This window comes from Saccostrea echinata, unplaced genomic scaffold, assembly GCF_033153115.1.
Source record: "Saccostrea echinata isolate AGI-Se365-2 ecotype Australia unplaced genomic scaffold, CSIRO_AGI_Sech_v1 ptg000016l, whole genome shotgun sequence".
Taxonomy (NCBI): domain Eukaryota; kingdom Metazoa; phylum Mollusca; class Bivalvia; order Ostreida; family Ostreidae; genus Saccostrea; species Saccostrea echinata.
The window spans coordinates 12347872-12361103 of NW_026889765.1; the positions used below are offsets into that span (position 1 = coordinate 12347872).

General features: G+C 33.7%; 1 protein-coding gene across 1 annotated transcript in view; it reads right to left on the minus strand.

Moving 5' to 3' along the window:
* LOC133188460 (MOB-like protein phocein) overlaps positions 1 to 13232 on the minus strand; it is a 97444-nt gene that overhangs the window by 20700 nt on the left and 63512 nt on the right. The window contains exons 5-7 of the mRNA XM_061323898.1: positions 11398 to 11484; positions 10639 to 10718; positions 5735 to 5846 (exon numbers count right to left, since the gene is read on the minus strand). Coding sequence (XP_061179882.1) covers positions 5735 to 5846; positions 10639 to 10718; positions 11398 to 11484 — 279 coding nt within the window. The remainder of the gene's footprint in view (positions 1 to 5734; positions 5847 to 10638; positions 10719 to 11397; positions 11485 to 13232) is intronic.

Below are 13232 nucleotides of genomic sequence, written 5' to 3' on the forward strand. Positions count from 1 at the left end.
AGATGAAAACAGCAGTCTTGTTTTTCACATTTTTTCATCAACTGTTTTAATTTTCCTACTTTCTATTTAAATTATTTAATAATTTACAAGTTTTAATTTGTCTTTGACATTGGATTAGTTATTGCATAACTAATGCAAACAAATCATGTTTTCTCATGTTATCAATGGACAGTTTTGTATTAGTGTTAATCAAGATTGGGTTACCACTGTTGTAAAGCAACGATTACAGGATCAATTTATACAAAAATGGCATGCTGACATTAAAATTCATCCAAGGGTGTTGTGTATAAACTTTTTAAAATAAATTTTGAATGTGAAAAGTATTTAAGTATTTTGGCATTAAAGTTTAGAAAAATACTTGAAAAATTTTGTACTTTAATCACCGTCTACCAGTTGAGCTGGGAAGATGGGCAGGTATACCATTAAATGAAAGATTATGTACACTTTGTAAAACCAAACATGTTGCTGATGAATTCCATTTTAAACTTGAATGCACTGCATTGTCAAACATTAGGAAAAAGTATATTACTGAATACTACTTTACTAGACCAAATAAATTTAAATTTTCTCAATTCATGACAAAACAAGATGCTAAGACACTGGAAAAACTCTGTACTTATATATTAAAAATATATGATTTAGTCTGTCCTCCATGATTTTTTCCTCAATTTATACCATTATTATACAGTCCCTGAAACGTTCTACTTTCCCATTTTTCCGTTCGCTCACCGTTCGTTCACCGTTTGTTCAGCATGCGTTCACCCTTCGTTCACCGTGCGTTCACCGTTCGCTCTCTGTTCACAGTTTTGCGTTCACCGTGCGCTCGCGTTCACTGTTCACAAAGCGTTCACTGTTCGCTCTTCGTTCGTTCACTTTGCGTTCACCTTGCGTTCAGCGTTCACTTATCGTTCAGTTTTCAGTGTCATTCGGAACTCCGAAGTGAAAGGACTTATCTTTTTTTAAGTAAGGATTTACAGGTTTTGAATTTAATAAAAAACACACCGTGTTTAAAGAATCATTATTTCATGGAAAAAAAATTTTCTACAATATTTATTTTTATTATTCTAACTTAGCTGTTAGGTTATTTATAAAATTTATCTGGAAAATAAATGTTATAAGTACATGTATGTACCTATGCAGAACGATGCTGAAAATTAAATTTAAATACGGGCAAAATACTGATACTTCAATCACTGCAACATTTTGTTGTTATGTTAAAGACGACAAATCGTTAATGGATAGATAAAAATCGAAGTCAAATAATTTACCAACTGCAGCAAAAATACGAAAATATTTATTTTTATCACAATTTTTTTTAAATAATACAGAAATACATGTTAGAACTTTTTCTGAGAATGACAAACAGTACTGCGGATATCAAGTTAATTAAATATCTTTAGAGCGAATTAAATTGATAGTGTGGTTTAAAAAAAATATTTGTTTAAAATGTAATACATTAAAGAATTTTTTTCTACTTTACATATATAAAGTCTTTAATTAGAGAGAGAGAAATGCCTTTACATGTATAACATGATTATCATTTATACATGTATAACCAAAGTGATTCTCCAGTAATGATATTTTTCACCGTAACTTTAAATGTTTGTCATTCGATATTATTAAGAGCCCCCCCCCCCTTCCCCTAAATCGGTTACTTAGTTAGTATTTCCAGTACATTTTAATTAACATTTAAAAAGAAGTTAAAGTGTTTTGTAGCACAAAAATTTCAGTCTCAAAACAAACATGCATCTAAACAAAGTCATTAAACAATAGTAGTTCAAAATATACATGTGCCGGCGGTGATATTTTAAATTGGCAGGGAGTATGTTTCAAATTCAAGCGGCTTAATTATTCCAAGTATTTATTCCCAATGTATTTTATTCATTTATTTATTCATTTATTTTGAGAAATGTTGGAATCAGATCTAGAAATGATAGGAAAAAATGTTAAAACTTCTTGGAAATACTAACACTTTGCCTTCGGTGTGACGAGACTTTCACACCTGCACAGTGTCGAATGATTTTGATTGACAGGTCATGCAGTGGACTTCATGTGAACTTGAAGCAGGAAAATAAAAACCGATTATGACTGTAAAAAATGGATTTGTTGATTTTAAAAAAATGGTTACTTTCACTGCCTGATATATTTAGAAAAATTTTTAGAATTTTTGTTTGATATAGGTACAAACATTTGAGGAAGGGGGGGGGCTAAAACCGAATCTCTCTCTCTCTCTCTCTCTCTCATTAGTCTGTGTAATAAAAACTATGACAGCATATTACTTAAATATCAAGTTGTGAAAATTTAATATATAACAAATAATATAATTGCCTCTTTGTATCATCTTGTCCGAGTATATACATATATATATACATATTCATGGCCGGGAAATGTCTGCAGATACATGTAGAAGTCTGCTCAATAAATCATCATAAAACATAAAACTGACACATAAATATATTATTGCATTAAAATTTTAAAATACGAGTGTATTTTTGCTATACGTCCACATACCTTTGTAAAATTTTTTTTTTTCTCATTATTTTACACGGAATCGCCTTAAATGGTTGTTAAAACCATTGTAATTCATTCTATAAGTCCGTAGTTTTCTCATCTGAAATCCACATTATTTGTAATGGTTTTATATATCAAATAAGAATAAACATATTTATTTTACAACTAGATTAATTTCATTGTTATACTACAGCGTTAGGTAACAATTACAATGTTTTACAGCGATAAAAATCGTACTATCAAAAAGTTGAATTTAAACGTCGTCGTACATATGTGCAGAAAATATTGTAAGAAACTTAAAGTAATTTTACTTAATGTCCATGTATCGTCTTTCTTAGGACAATTTTCATTGATTTGTTTATCTATTTATTATTTATTTAGCACCAGGCATTAGAATACAATAGAATAGTTTCAATGCAAGGAAAAGATCAGAGGCATTCCGAATAAATCGTTTATCTTGCGTTCACCCTTCACTTTGCGCTCGCGTTTGCGCTCCGTTCACGTTCTGCGTTCGCTCACCGTTCACCGTTCACACATCGTTCACCAAGTTGTGTTCAGCGTTCACACATCGTTCACACATCGTTCACTCACCGTTTGCTCTGCGTTCGTTCACCGTTCGTTCACCGTTCGTTCAGCGTTCGCTCACCATTCAAGTGGGAAAGTAGAACGTTTCAGGGACTGTATGTATTATAAGTATTGATCTTTTTTTCTTCTTTATTGTCCTCTTTCACTTTCATTTTCTGAATATGTATATCATATACTTGTACCTCTGACCTGAATTTATATGCTGTAAATATTTTTCCTTGTCCTCATGTACCATATATTTACACGGTTTTTAGTGAATAAACTAGGGATGTCAACGAGTACCCGGTTAACCGGGTACTCGATCGAATGTCCGAGTATCGAATACTAAAAATGGTACTCGGTTACTTGGATGTTTATTTTTTCTTATTTCAAAATACATATTTTTATCAAAAACTTATCAAAAAATAACTTAAATATGCATACGGTAATTAGCATGTCGTTGTCTACATACAGTAATTAGTGAACAATCACCTGTTACACAGCTTTTCCCACCTATTGTGGTCCTTAATTTTTGGATGGCTTTAATGATTGTTTTCAGTGAACATCGTTTACGTATGGTCTATTATTTCCAAATCATTTTTAAATTATTTAATTAATATACGGCAGGGTTGGAAATGCATAAAAATGAAGCTACCCACTTCAAAAGTGAAGAAATATTTAGAAATAACTTAAGATTAAAAAATGTTGAAAGTCAGTTGCCGTAGTAAGTTTAGTGTATATGGGGGGGAACAACCAACACATGGAATAATACATGTATTAGACTAGCGATCAAAACAACGTCCGTTCCTTCCCTTTCGCTAGTTAATCACCACAAACCTGCGCAACAGATTGTCCTTCTTTTTGCGTTGATGAAATAGATCTAAACAAGAAATGTAAACCATTTGTAAATTTTTGATGTATTAATTGTGTCTTTTGTGTTTATTTTATAAATAATTTCAGTACCAAAATTCATTTCCCTTGCACTCCATTGTTTATATACACTTATAAACGTGATAAAAACAGCGTTGGGGTTTAAAAGAGCTTAACGGGGCTCAAGAAAATTAACACAGTTGTATTTTCATTTTTACCGAGTACCCGGGTACTCGATTGGAAAAACATCCGAGTAACCGATTATCAAAAATTGACCGATTTGACATCCCTAGAATAAACGAACTTGAACTTGATCCTATCCCCTAACTGCCTGAGCCATGTTACCTGGCCAGGTGGCTGTGTGCGTTCAAGTGAGAAGAGATTTCCTAATCAGCATGCACTGAATATTGAATAAACAGAACAGCTAGTCAATCTCACCACTGTTGGGCATTTTTTAATTTTTGGCAAGCAAAAAGGACATGGCGCTGGAAAAAAAGGACATGGTGCTGAGAAAAAAGGGCATGGCATCAAGCCCTGCTAGTATGCTTTAGATTTAACACTACCAAGGTTTAAGTTCTTTCCTAATGTAGATCATACTCAAAACATCAAGGTCATCAGGCCAAAAAATGTTGGTACCCCAAGAAAGGCCTGGTCACAGGGAATACACATGTGATATATGAGAGCCCTAGCACCAACTGTTCAAAAGTTATTGCCAAGGTTGAAAATGATTTCTTCCAAAAACAGGTCAAGCTACATGGTCAAACAGTCAAACTGTGGGTACCCAAAGAAAGGTCTGGTCACATGGAATACACAGGTGAAATACTTCACATGTGTGTTCCTTATGATAAGACACTTCCTTGGGTACAATAATTTTCTTTTTGACCTTGACCTTGGAGTTTGACCTACCTTTGAAAAACCTCAACCTTGACCATAACTTTTGAACAGTTGGTGCAAGGGCTTTCATATTTCACATGTATATTCCTTGAGGCAAGACCTTCCTTTGGGTACCAACTATTTTGACCTTTTAACCTTGACCTTAGATTTTGACCTACTTTTAGAAAACTTTAACCTTGGTCAAAATTTTTAAACAGTTGGTACTAGGGCTTTCATATTTCACATGTGTGTTCCTTGTGATAAGTCTTTCCCTAAGGTACCAATAGTTTTGACCTTTTGTCTCTGACCTTGGAGCTTGACCTACTTTTAAAACCTCAACCTTGGCCTAAACTTTTGAACAGTTGGTGCAAGGGCTTTCATATTTCACATGTATATTCCTTGTGGCAAGACCTTCCTTTGGGTACCAACAATACTGACCTTTTAACCTTGACCTTGGAGTTTAACCTACTTTTAGAAAACTTTAACCTTGGTCATAACTTTTAAACAGTTGGTGCTAGGGCTTTCATCTTTCACAGCTGTATTCCTTTTGACACAAATTTTCTTTGAGTACCAACATTTTTGATATCTTCACTTTGGAGTTTGATTTGCATTTAAGAAACTTTAATCCTCGCCACGGGCTGCCATATGGGAGCATCAGTGTTTCACAAAAACATCTGTTTCATTTATTTCACTCCTCATTCATGCAATAGTTATTTTTTATTTAAAAATGTCTAATCTTTATTATAAAATTGATAAATCAATCTTTAAAAAAGGAATGGTACTTGGTATTCTATGGAGTTTGGAAAAAAGTCTACAAACAGATGGAGAGACAGACAGACATGACAATACCAAATGTACCCTCCCAATATTTGTTTTTGGAGGTATAAAAATCAGTGATAAGTAATCAAAATTCTACCTCATACTCATCAAATAGGGTTCTATGATGAAAGTAGGCATGAGAGAATATCCTGTATACCCTTCTACATACAGAACCCAGCTTGTTTACTGATGACTCCTTTATACAAACCCTGAAAAAACAAAAGGGTGGTATGGTACAATATGTATTATGTGATTCCTATTACAATACAGTGACTGTAATATCATACAAATTACAATATTTTCTATTGAACTTTTAAATTTTCCTCTATCTTTCTTCTAATGTAAGCTTTGACTTTTTATAACCCCAACCCAGCCCACTAAAGCCAGGATATGAACAACTTAAATCTGGTTACCTTAGTATGCTTGCATATTGATATGACTGACCTTGGCCCTGCTGTTCTTGAAAAAAAGATTTTTTACTATTTTTTCCCTACAAATCACCAAGTAAGATATTGTGGTCTGGGGGTAGATAAACATTTATTAAAAGCTCTGATAAAACAAAAAATAAACAGAACTTCATTGATTGCAAAATTTGTTTGTAAATTTTAATAGCTTAGATATTTATTGAAAATATTTCTGGATAGACAAGTGAACATATTGCTACTTCATTTCAATTTGGGAACTACCTCTCTAATAATTTTTATGCACATGTAACATTTTAAAGCACAACTGAGCTTGCTTTGTATCTATTTTATGATTTTTTATGCAAATTTATTTTATAGTTGATCACTGTCTTTATCTTTGGCTACAGTCCTATCTCTTTCATGCCTCAATCTCTGTTAGCCTTGATTGGAAATACAGTCCCTGAAACGTTCTACTTTCCCACTTGAACGTTGAGCGAACGCTGAACGAACGGTGAACGAACGCTGAACGAACGCAGAGCGAACAGTGAGTGAACGATGTGTGAACGCTGAACGCAACTTGGTGAACGATGTGTGAACGGTGAGCGAACGCAGAACGCAAACGGAGCGCAAACGCGAACGCAAAGTGAACGGTGAACGAACGGTGAATGCAAGATGAACGATATATTCGAAATGCCTCTGATCTTTTTCTTGCATTGAAACTATTTTATTGTATTATAATGTCAGGTGCCAAACAAAAAAAACAAAACAAATAATAAATAAGCAAACAAATAAATGAATGAATAAATAAGTCAATAAAATAAATTCTCCAAAATTGTCATAAGAAAGACGATGCATGCACATTAAGTTTTTAATCACACGATTTTTATCGCATTAAAACATTGCAATTGTTGCCGAACGCTGAAGTATAAAAGATATTATTTTTAGTTGGAAAATAAAAATGTTTATTCTGAGTTGATAACAAATCAGAGAAAACTTATGATTTATAGAATGAATTAAAGCGGTTGTAACTTATACTCATATATGTATCTCCATGTCAAGGCGATTTCGTGTAAAGTAATGAAAAAAAATTAATTACATTTATACGCTCGTATTTTAAATTTTTAATACAATAATATATTATGTGTCATTTCTATTTTTTATTATGATTTATTGAGCAGACGTCTACATGTATCTCTAGATGGCCGTGATTATACTCGGACAAGATGATACAAAGATACATATTCATATTATTTGTTATAAATTCAATTTTCAGAACTTGATAATTAAGTAATATGGTGTTATAGTTTTTATTAAACAGACAAATGAGAGAGAGAGAGAGTAATATTCAGTTTTAGCCCCCCCCCCCCCTCCTTTCAGGCTTCACCAAATGTTTGTACCTATATCAAACAAAAACTCTGAAATTTTTTTCTAAATATATCAGACAGTGAAAGTAACTTTTTTTTTATCAACAAATCCTATCCATTTGGTTGACAGTCATACTCGTTTTTATTTTCCTGCTTCAAGTTCACACGAAGTCCACGTGCTTGTCCTGTCAATCAAAATCATTCGACACTGTGCAGGTGTTAAAGTTTCGTCACATCGAAGTACGAAGTGCGAGTATTTCCAACAAGTTATAACATTTATTTTTATCATTTCTAGATTTGATTCCAACATTTGAATAATAAATTAGTAAAATACATTGGGCATTAACACTTGAATGTGAAACATACTCTCTGCCAATTTCAAATACCACCGCCGACACGTGTACATTTTGATCTACTATTGTTTTGTGACTTTTTTAGATGCATGTTTGTTTTGAGACTGAAATTTTTGTTCTAAAAAAGACCGTAGCTTTTTTTTAAAATGTTAATTAAAATATTCTGGAAATACAGTACTGACTAAGTCACCGATTTAGGGGGAAAGGGGGGGGGTATTAATCATATCGAATGGCAAATATATAAAGTTACGGTGAAGAAAGATTTTTTTTCTCTATAACTATAGACTTTACATATTACAGTAGAGAAATTCTGTAGTGCATTACATTTTAAATAAATATTTCCTTTAACCACACTATCAATTTAATTCGTTCTAAAGATAATAAATTAACAGGATATCCGCAGTACTATGTATAACTCTCAGAACTAGTTCTATTATATTTTGTAACAACATTTATTTTCCAGAGTAATTTAATAAATTACCTAACATCTAAGTTAGAATAATATAAATATATATCGTAGATATTTTTCCTCATGAAATAATGATTCTTCAAACACGATATGTTAGTTAATAAATTAAAAAAACCTGTAACTCCTTAACTACAAAAAGATAAGTCCTTTCACTTCGGAGTTCCGAATGACAATGAAAACTGAACGATAGGTGAACGCTGAACGCAAGGTGAACGAAAAATGAACGGAACGAAGAGCGAACATTGAACGCTTTGTGAACGGTGAACGCGAGCGCACGGTGAACGCAAAACTGTGAACGGAGAGCGAACGGTGAACGCACGGTGAACGAACGGTGAACGCACGCTGAACAAACGGTGAACGAACGGTGAGCGAACGGAAAAATGGGAAAGTAGAACGTTTCAGGGACTGTAAGCTGTGACCTATTGTTTTATTTTCATTTTGTTCAAACTTTAAAACATGTAGTTGATCCATTGTAGTTTTCATTTCAAATGATTCGCCAGGTATGTGGTATTCCCCAACTTAAAATTTCTGTAAAAAAATTATACCTATCAAAATATTTAAGTTTTCTTTCAGGTCAAAATATTTCAAAAGTGGGAGCATAAGGTTCCCTTGTGGGTTTTGTCATCCAAATTCCTGAGATTTGACTACTGGCACCCACCATTTTTGCTGTTGTAAATTGTAAAGATAACAAGAGCAGGGTTCAAAATTAAGTGGGAATACGTGCTAAATGTGACCATAAGATACATTTTAGCGAGTGAGTTAAATTATATACTAGCAAATTTATCAATTAGTTCCAGTTTTGGTTATCTACCTTTCAAAATAAACAGTGTTTAAATGACTGCATGTCACTAAATTTTAGGGCTCACCTGGGGCTGAAATTCAGCAGGAATCCCAATTAAATAAACCTGCATCTTCCCCATATATATTGGAAGTATTCCCAGAGTAAAAAATCCAAAGTTTGTGATCAAAATCATTTTCTTTATTTCATGTTTCTAGATATAAAAGCAAGCATTTTGTTGGTCAGCCATTTTGGATTACTTCTTATTAATTAGATAATTCATACCACTATTCTTGATGTAAGTTACAGTAAAGTAAGTTCAGTAAAAATTAATACAAATACACAAATACAATAACATGTAAACAAAAGGTAATATAATGCCCTGATCACACGAATGCACATTAAATATTTAATTCGCAGTAAATTAATTGGAAGTAAAATAATGCAAATTAAACTAATGCGAATTAAATTGCATTCACACAACAGTCAATGCGAAGTTAACTAATGCGAATTAAATTTCTTTTCTATATAGAAAGTCTATTATGACGTCATTTGCAAAGCACATCCCCTTATGCAGAGCAGATTACATATGACATAACATCACAGGGTCTGTACAAATGTTTAATGATACACTAAATTTTTCTTTTTCACTAAAAAATAGCTTAAGTACTAATATCTGATGACCAACATGTGGCAGGTGGCTTAATTTTGGTATTACACATGCGTCAGAATTTAATTCAAATTAGCTTCGCTTAGTGTTCACACAAAGCTATTGAGGGGTAATTTGATGCACAGTAAATTAATTTAGGAATGACTCTAATTCTTGGCCAAATTATTCGAGTATAACCTGGTTTGGGTCAGTTTACGCTTTAAAATCCGCTTCGCGTAAACTGACCCAAATCAGGTTATACTCGAATAATTTGGCCAAGGATTAAAGTCATTCCTTATAATTTAATTTTAAAATCATTAAATAACTGGGTGTAAAATTTTGTTGCATTTTATTAGTTCAAATTTGCCGCTCAATATTACAACCGTAGTTACGGAAGTAACGGAAGTGATGGGAAGTGAGGGGAGGTAAAAACTGATACATAGGCCTAGCAGCCTTGTTGTTTGTTTACATGTGGTAAGATTGAATTATTGTTTGAAGTTAATGGTACATTTATTAAATCTGGAATTTTCCATGAATCCCGAGGACTGGAAATGAGAGTGTTGTATGGATACAGATGATTCAGCTGGTTGTCGGGGGTGGGGGGGGGGGGCCCCCCATACCAAACCAGGTTATACAAAAATAATTTGTGTTCCTTTTTGGATATTAACCAATCAGACGCTAGAATACAAACAAAATTAAATTATTTCGAATTAAACTAATTCGCATTAAATTCTCCATGTGAACATGATTCAAATTTAATTCACAGTACACTACTTACGTTTCACTGGAATTAAACTCTCCGTGTGAACAGGGCATCAGATAACCAACACAAAACATTTGTCCATTCCACGTATATACTCATGACAAGAAAGCAGTCAGGTGTAAAGAATGTAAAGGGTATACCCCAGTGCTAATATCAGAGATGGGAAAACTAATATGGTGTATGCTTATGTATGAGTCTTGTTTAGCTTAAATAAGATGTACCTGCTGGGGAAATATTTGTTACTGTTAAGTAGACATGCTGCTCCATCCAGTGTGTGTCTGGTGTAGTCAATGGCTGGACACTGAAATCAATACCTTGACATTTAATAGCAACTTATGACATCAGCAAAACATATTAATATCTATCTCCTTATGTACAGCCATACTCTTACAATCACTTCAGTTACAGCTATACTTTTTACCATCAGTGCAGTTGTACAGCCATATGACTTCCATTTATTGCAGACTTGTCGAAATCCGTCAGTCCTGTCGGCAAGGCCAATAAAAAATTGTCTGGACCAATAACTCTCAAGAAAATGTCAGTCAAATGACCGTTTGAAAAAAATCGAGAGTGAAGCAAATTTTAAAAAGATCGGGATCGTGGTGCGCAGGTAAAGGTCACAAAAACAGCAGAAATGGCCGTGTGGTGACGATGGTCAATTAAATTTGTTACAGCAAAGACATAAAACGTGCCATTTATGTCTCTGATTAAAGACTCTAAGAAAAGAAAGTTGTGAGATTGAAGGCTGTTGAAAATAATAAAGGGCATTTTAGTGCAGTTATTTATTTTTCTTTCTCAGCGTCAAAATAAAGTACATGTATCTGGTCTGACAAAACTTTGTCCAGTCCAACAGAACATTTGACTTTGTCAGACCAAATGTCTGACAGTGATTTCAAAATTTCGACAAGTCGGTTATTGATACAGATTATCATTATTTATTTCATAAAAAGGAAATCATAGTTAAGGTAAAGCACATGTACCTCTTTGGGTGTTTTATGAGCAGCACATAAAAATATCCATTGCTCTGTAGCTGTCATTTGTGAACACTGCTCTGGTTGACATTCAGTCTACAAATCAGATGAAAACGTTACATCTCAATATCTAAATTGAATGCTTCCTAACCACATCAAAGTAAAGAATTCCCACATCTCTATTATTATTCACTTTTACAATTTAATTCTGTGTCAAAATATTTCAAATACCTTTCTCTTCAAATTTAAATGACAGCTGTTTAAGTTTGACAAAGATTGATTGATTGATTGTATGCTGTATTACATCCCGTTAGAGAATTTTCACTCATATAGAGACATCATCATATACCCATGAAGGGCTTCAAATTTTGACCTTTACTTGGCACTCAGGACCATTGAGTAGTGAGGGTTCTTATTGTGCCAACGCCTACCATGACACAGGGCCTCAGTTTTTCTAAGGTCTTGTCCCAAGGACCCACAACTTTCACTTAAAGTGCTGAGCACTTGGCGAAGAAACAGTTGCTACCTATTTTTTATCGACATTAGGTCAGTCGCGGCCGTGATTCGAACACACAACCTTCCAATCATGGAGTGAAATTTGACAAAGAAAGACTTTACATTTGTATCATATTTTAATCAAAAGAGAGAATATAAGAAGCTACATCATGAGATAATTTACAAGAGGCCCACAGGCCACAATGCTCCCCCTGGTCCTCCTGTTCTTCATTGTAAGATTTTTTTTAAAAAATTCTATCTTTAATCACATGAAAAATTCTAACCCCATATTGTAGCCCCATTTGACAGTACATATTGTCATTCTGTACATACTGTCATCATCGACAATATGTACCTACCATCACTGCACATATTGTCACCCATCTGCACATATCGTTGCCAACACAATATGTACCAAGATGAGCCTTTTTTCCTCTTGCATAATGGACAAAAAAATGTACTGTCGCGTACTGACAAATTTTGTCTTCGATGACAATATGTACAGTGAACATTTGTACATTTTGTCATCAATATATTGTGTTGAAGAATATTTATTAAGGTTGTGAAGAGAGAGAGAGACACAGACAGAAACAGACAGAAAGACTGAAGGATAGACACAAAGTGTATGGCAATTAAATAAGTAAACAAGTTTTATTTATTTAGTATTAGAGATTGTTCTATCTAACGTATCCGTATAAGTATCTGTATCCGTATTGAGGAACGAGAGGCATATCGATCCCGATGTCCAAATCATTTAGGAACATTTCCATCGTTTTGTGTTTGATCTTAACCTCATTCATTGGGAAATAAGATCTTTAGTAATATTTCTAATAAAAACATATCAAGTTGCTTTACTCACCTACCATGTTATGGAATTTCTTTTTTAAATGAAATCAGGGAAAATGTACGTATTGTATATTCAATTGTTTAAAAATTCAGAAAGAAAAATTGTAAAAAAAAAAAAAAAAAAAAAAGGGGGGGGGGCTCCCTTCTCTCTCTTTCTCTCAGGATATTTTATTGTGTCATTCTCAAGTTAACCTTCATCAGTACAAGATATACAGGACATACCCCCATAATATATATACAGTCAACGCTCATTATCTTAAACGTGATTGGACCAAATAAAACTTAGAAATATCTGAGGATTCGAGTTAACAAAGTTTCACTGTAAATAACACTTAGTACAGTCCCTGAAACGTTCTACTTTCCCATTTTTCCGTTCGCTCACCGTTCGTTCACCGTTTGTTCAGCGTGCGTTCACCGTTCGTTCAGCGTGCGTTCACCGTTCGCTCTCCGTTCACAGTTTTGCGTTCAGCGTTCAACGTGCGCTCGCGTTCACCGTTCACAAA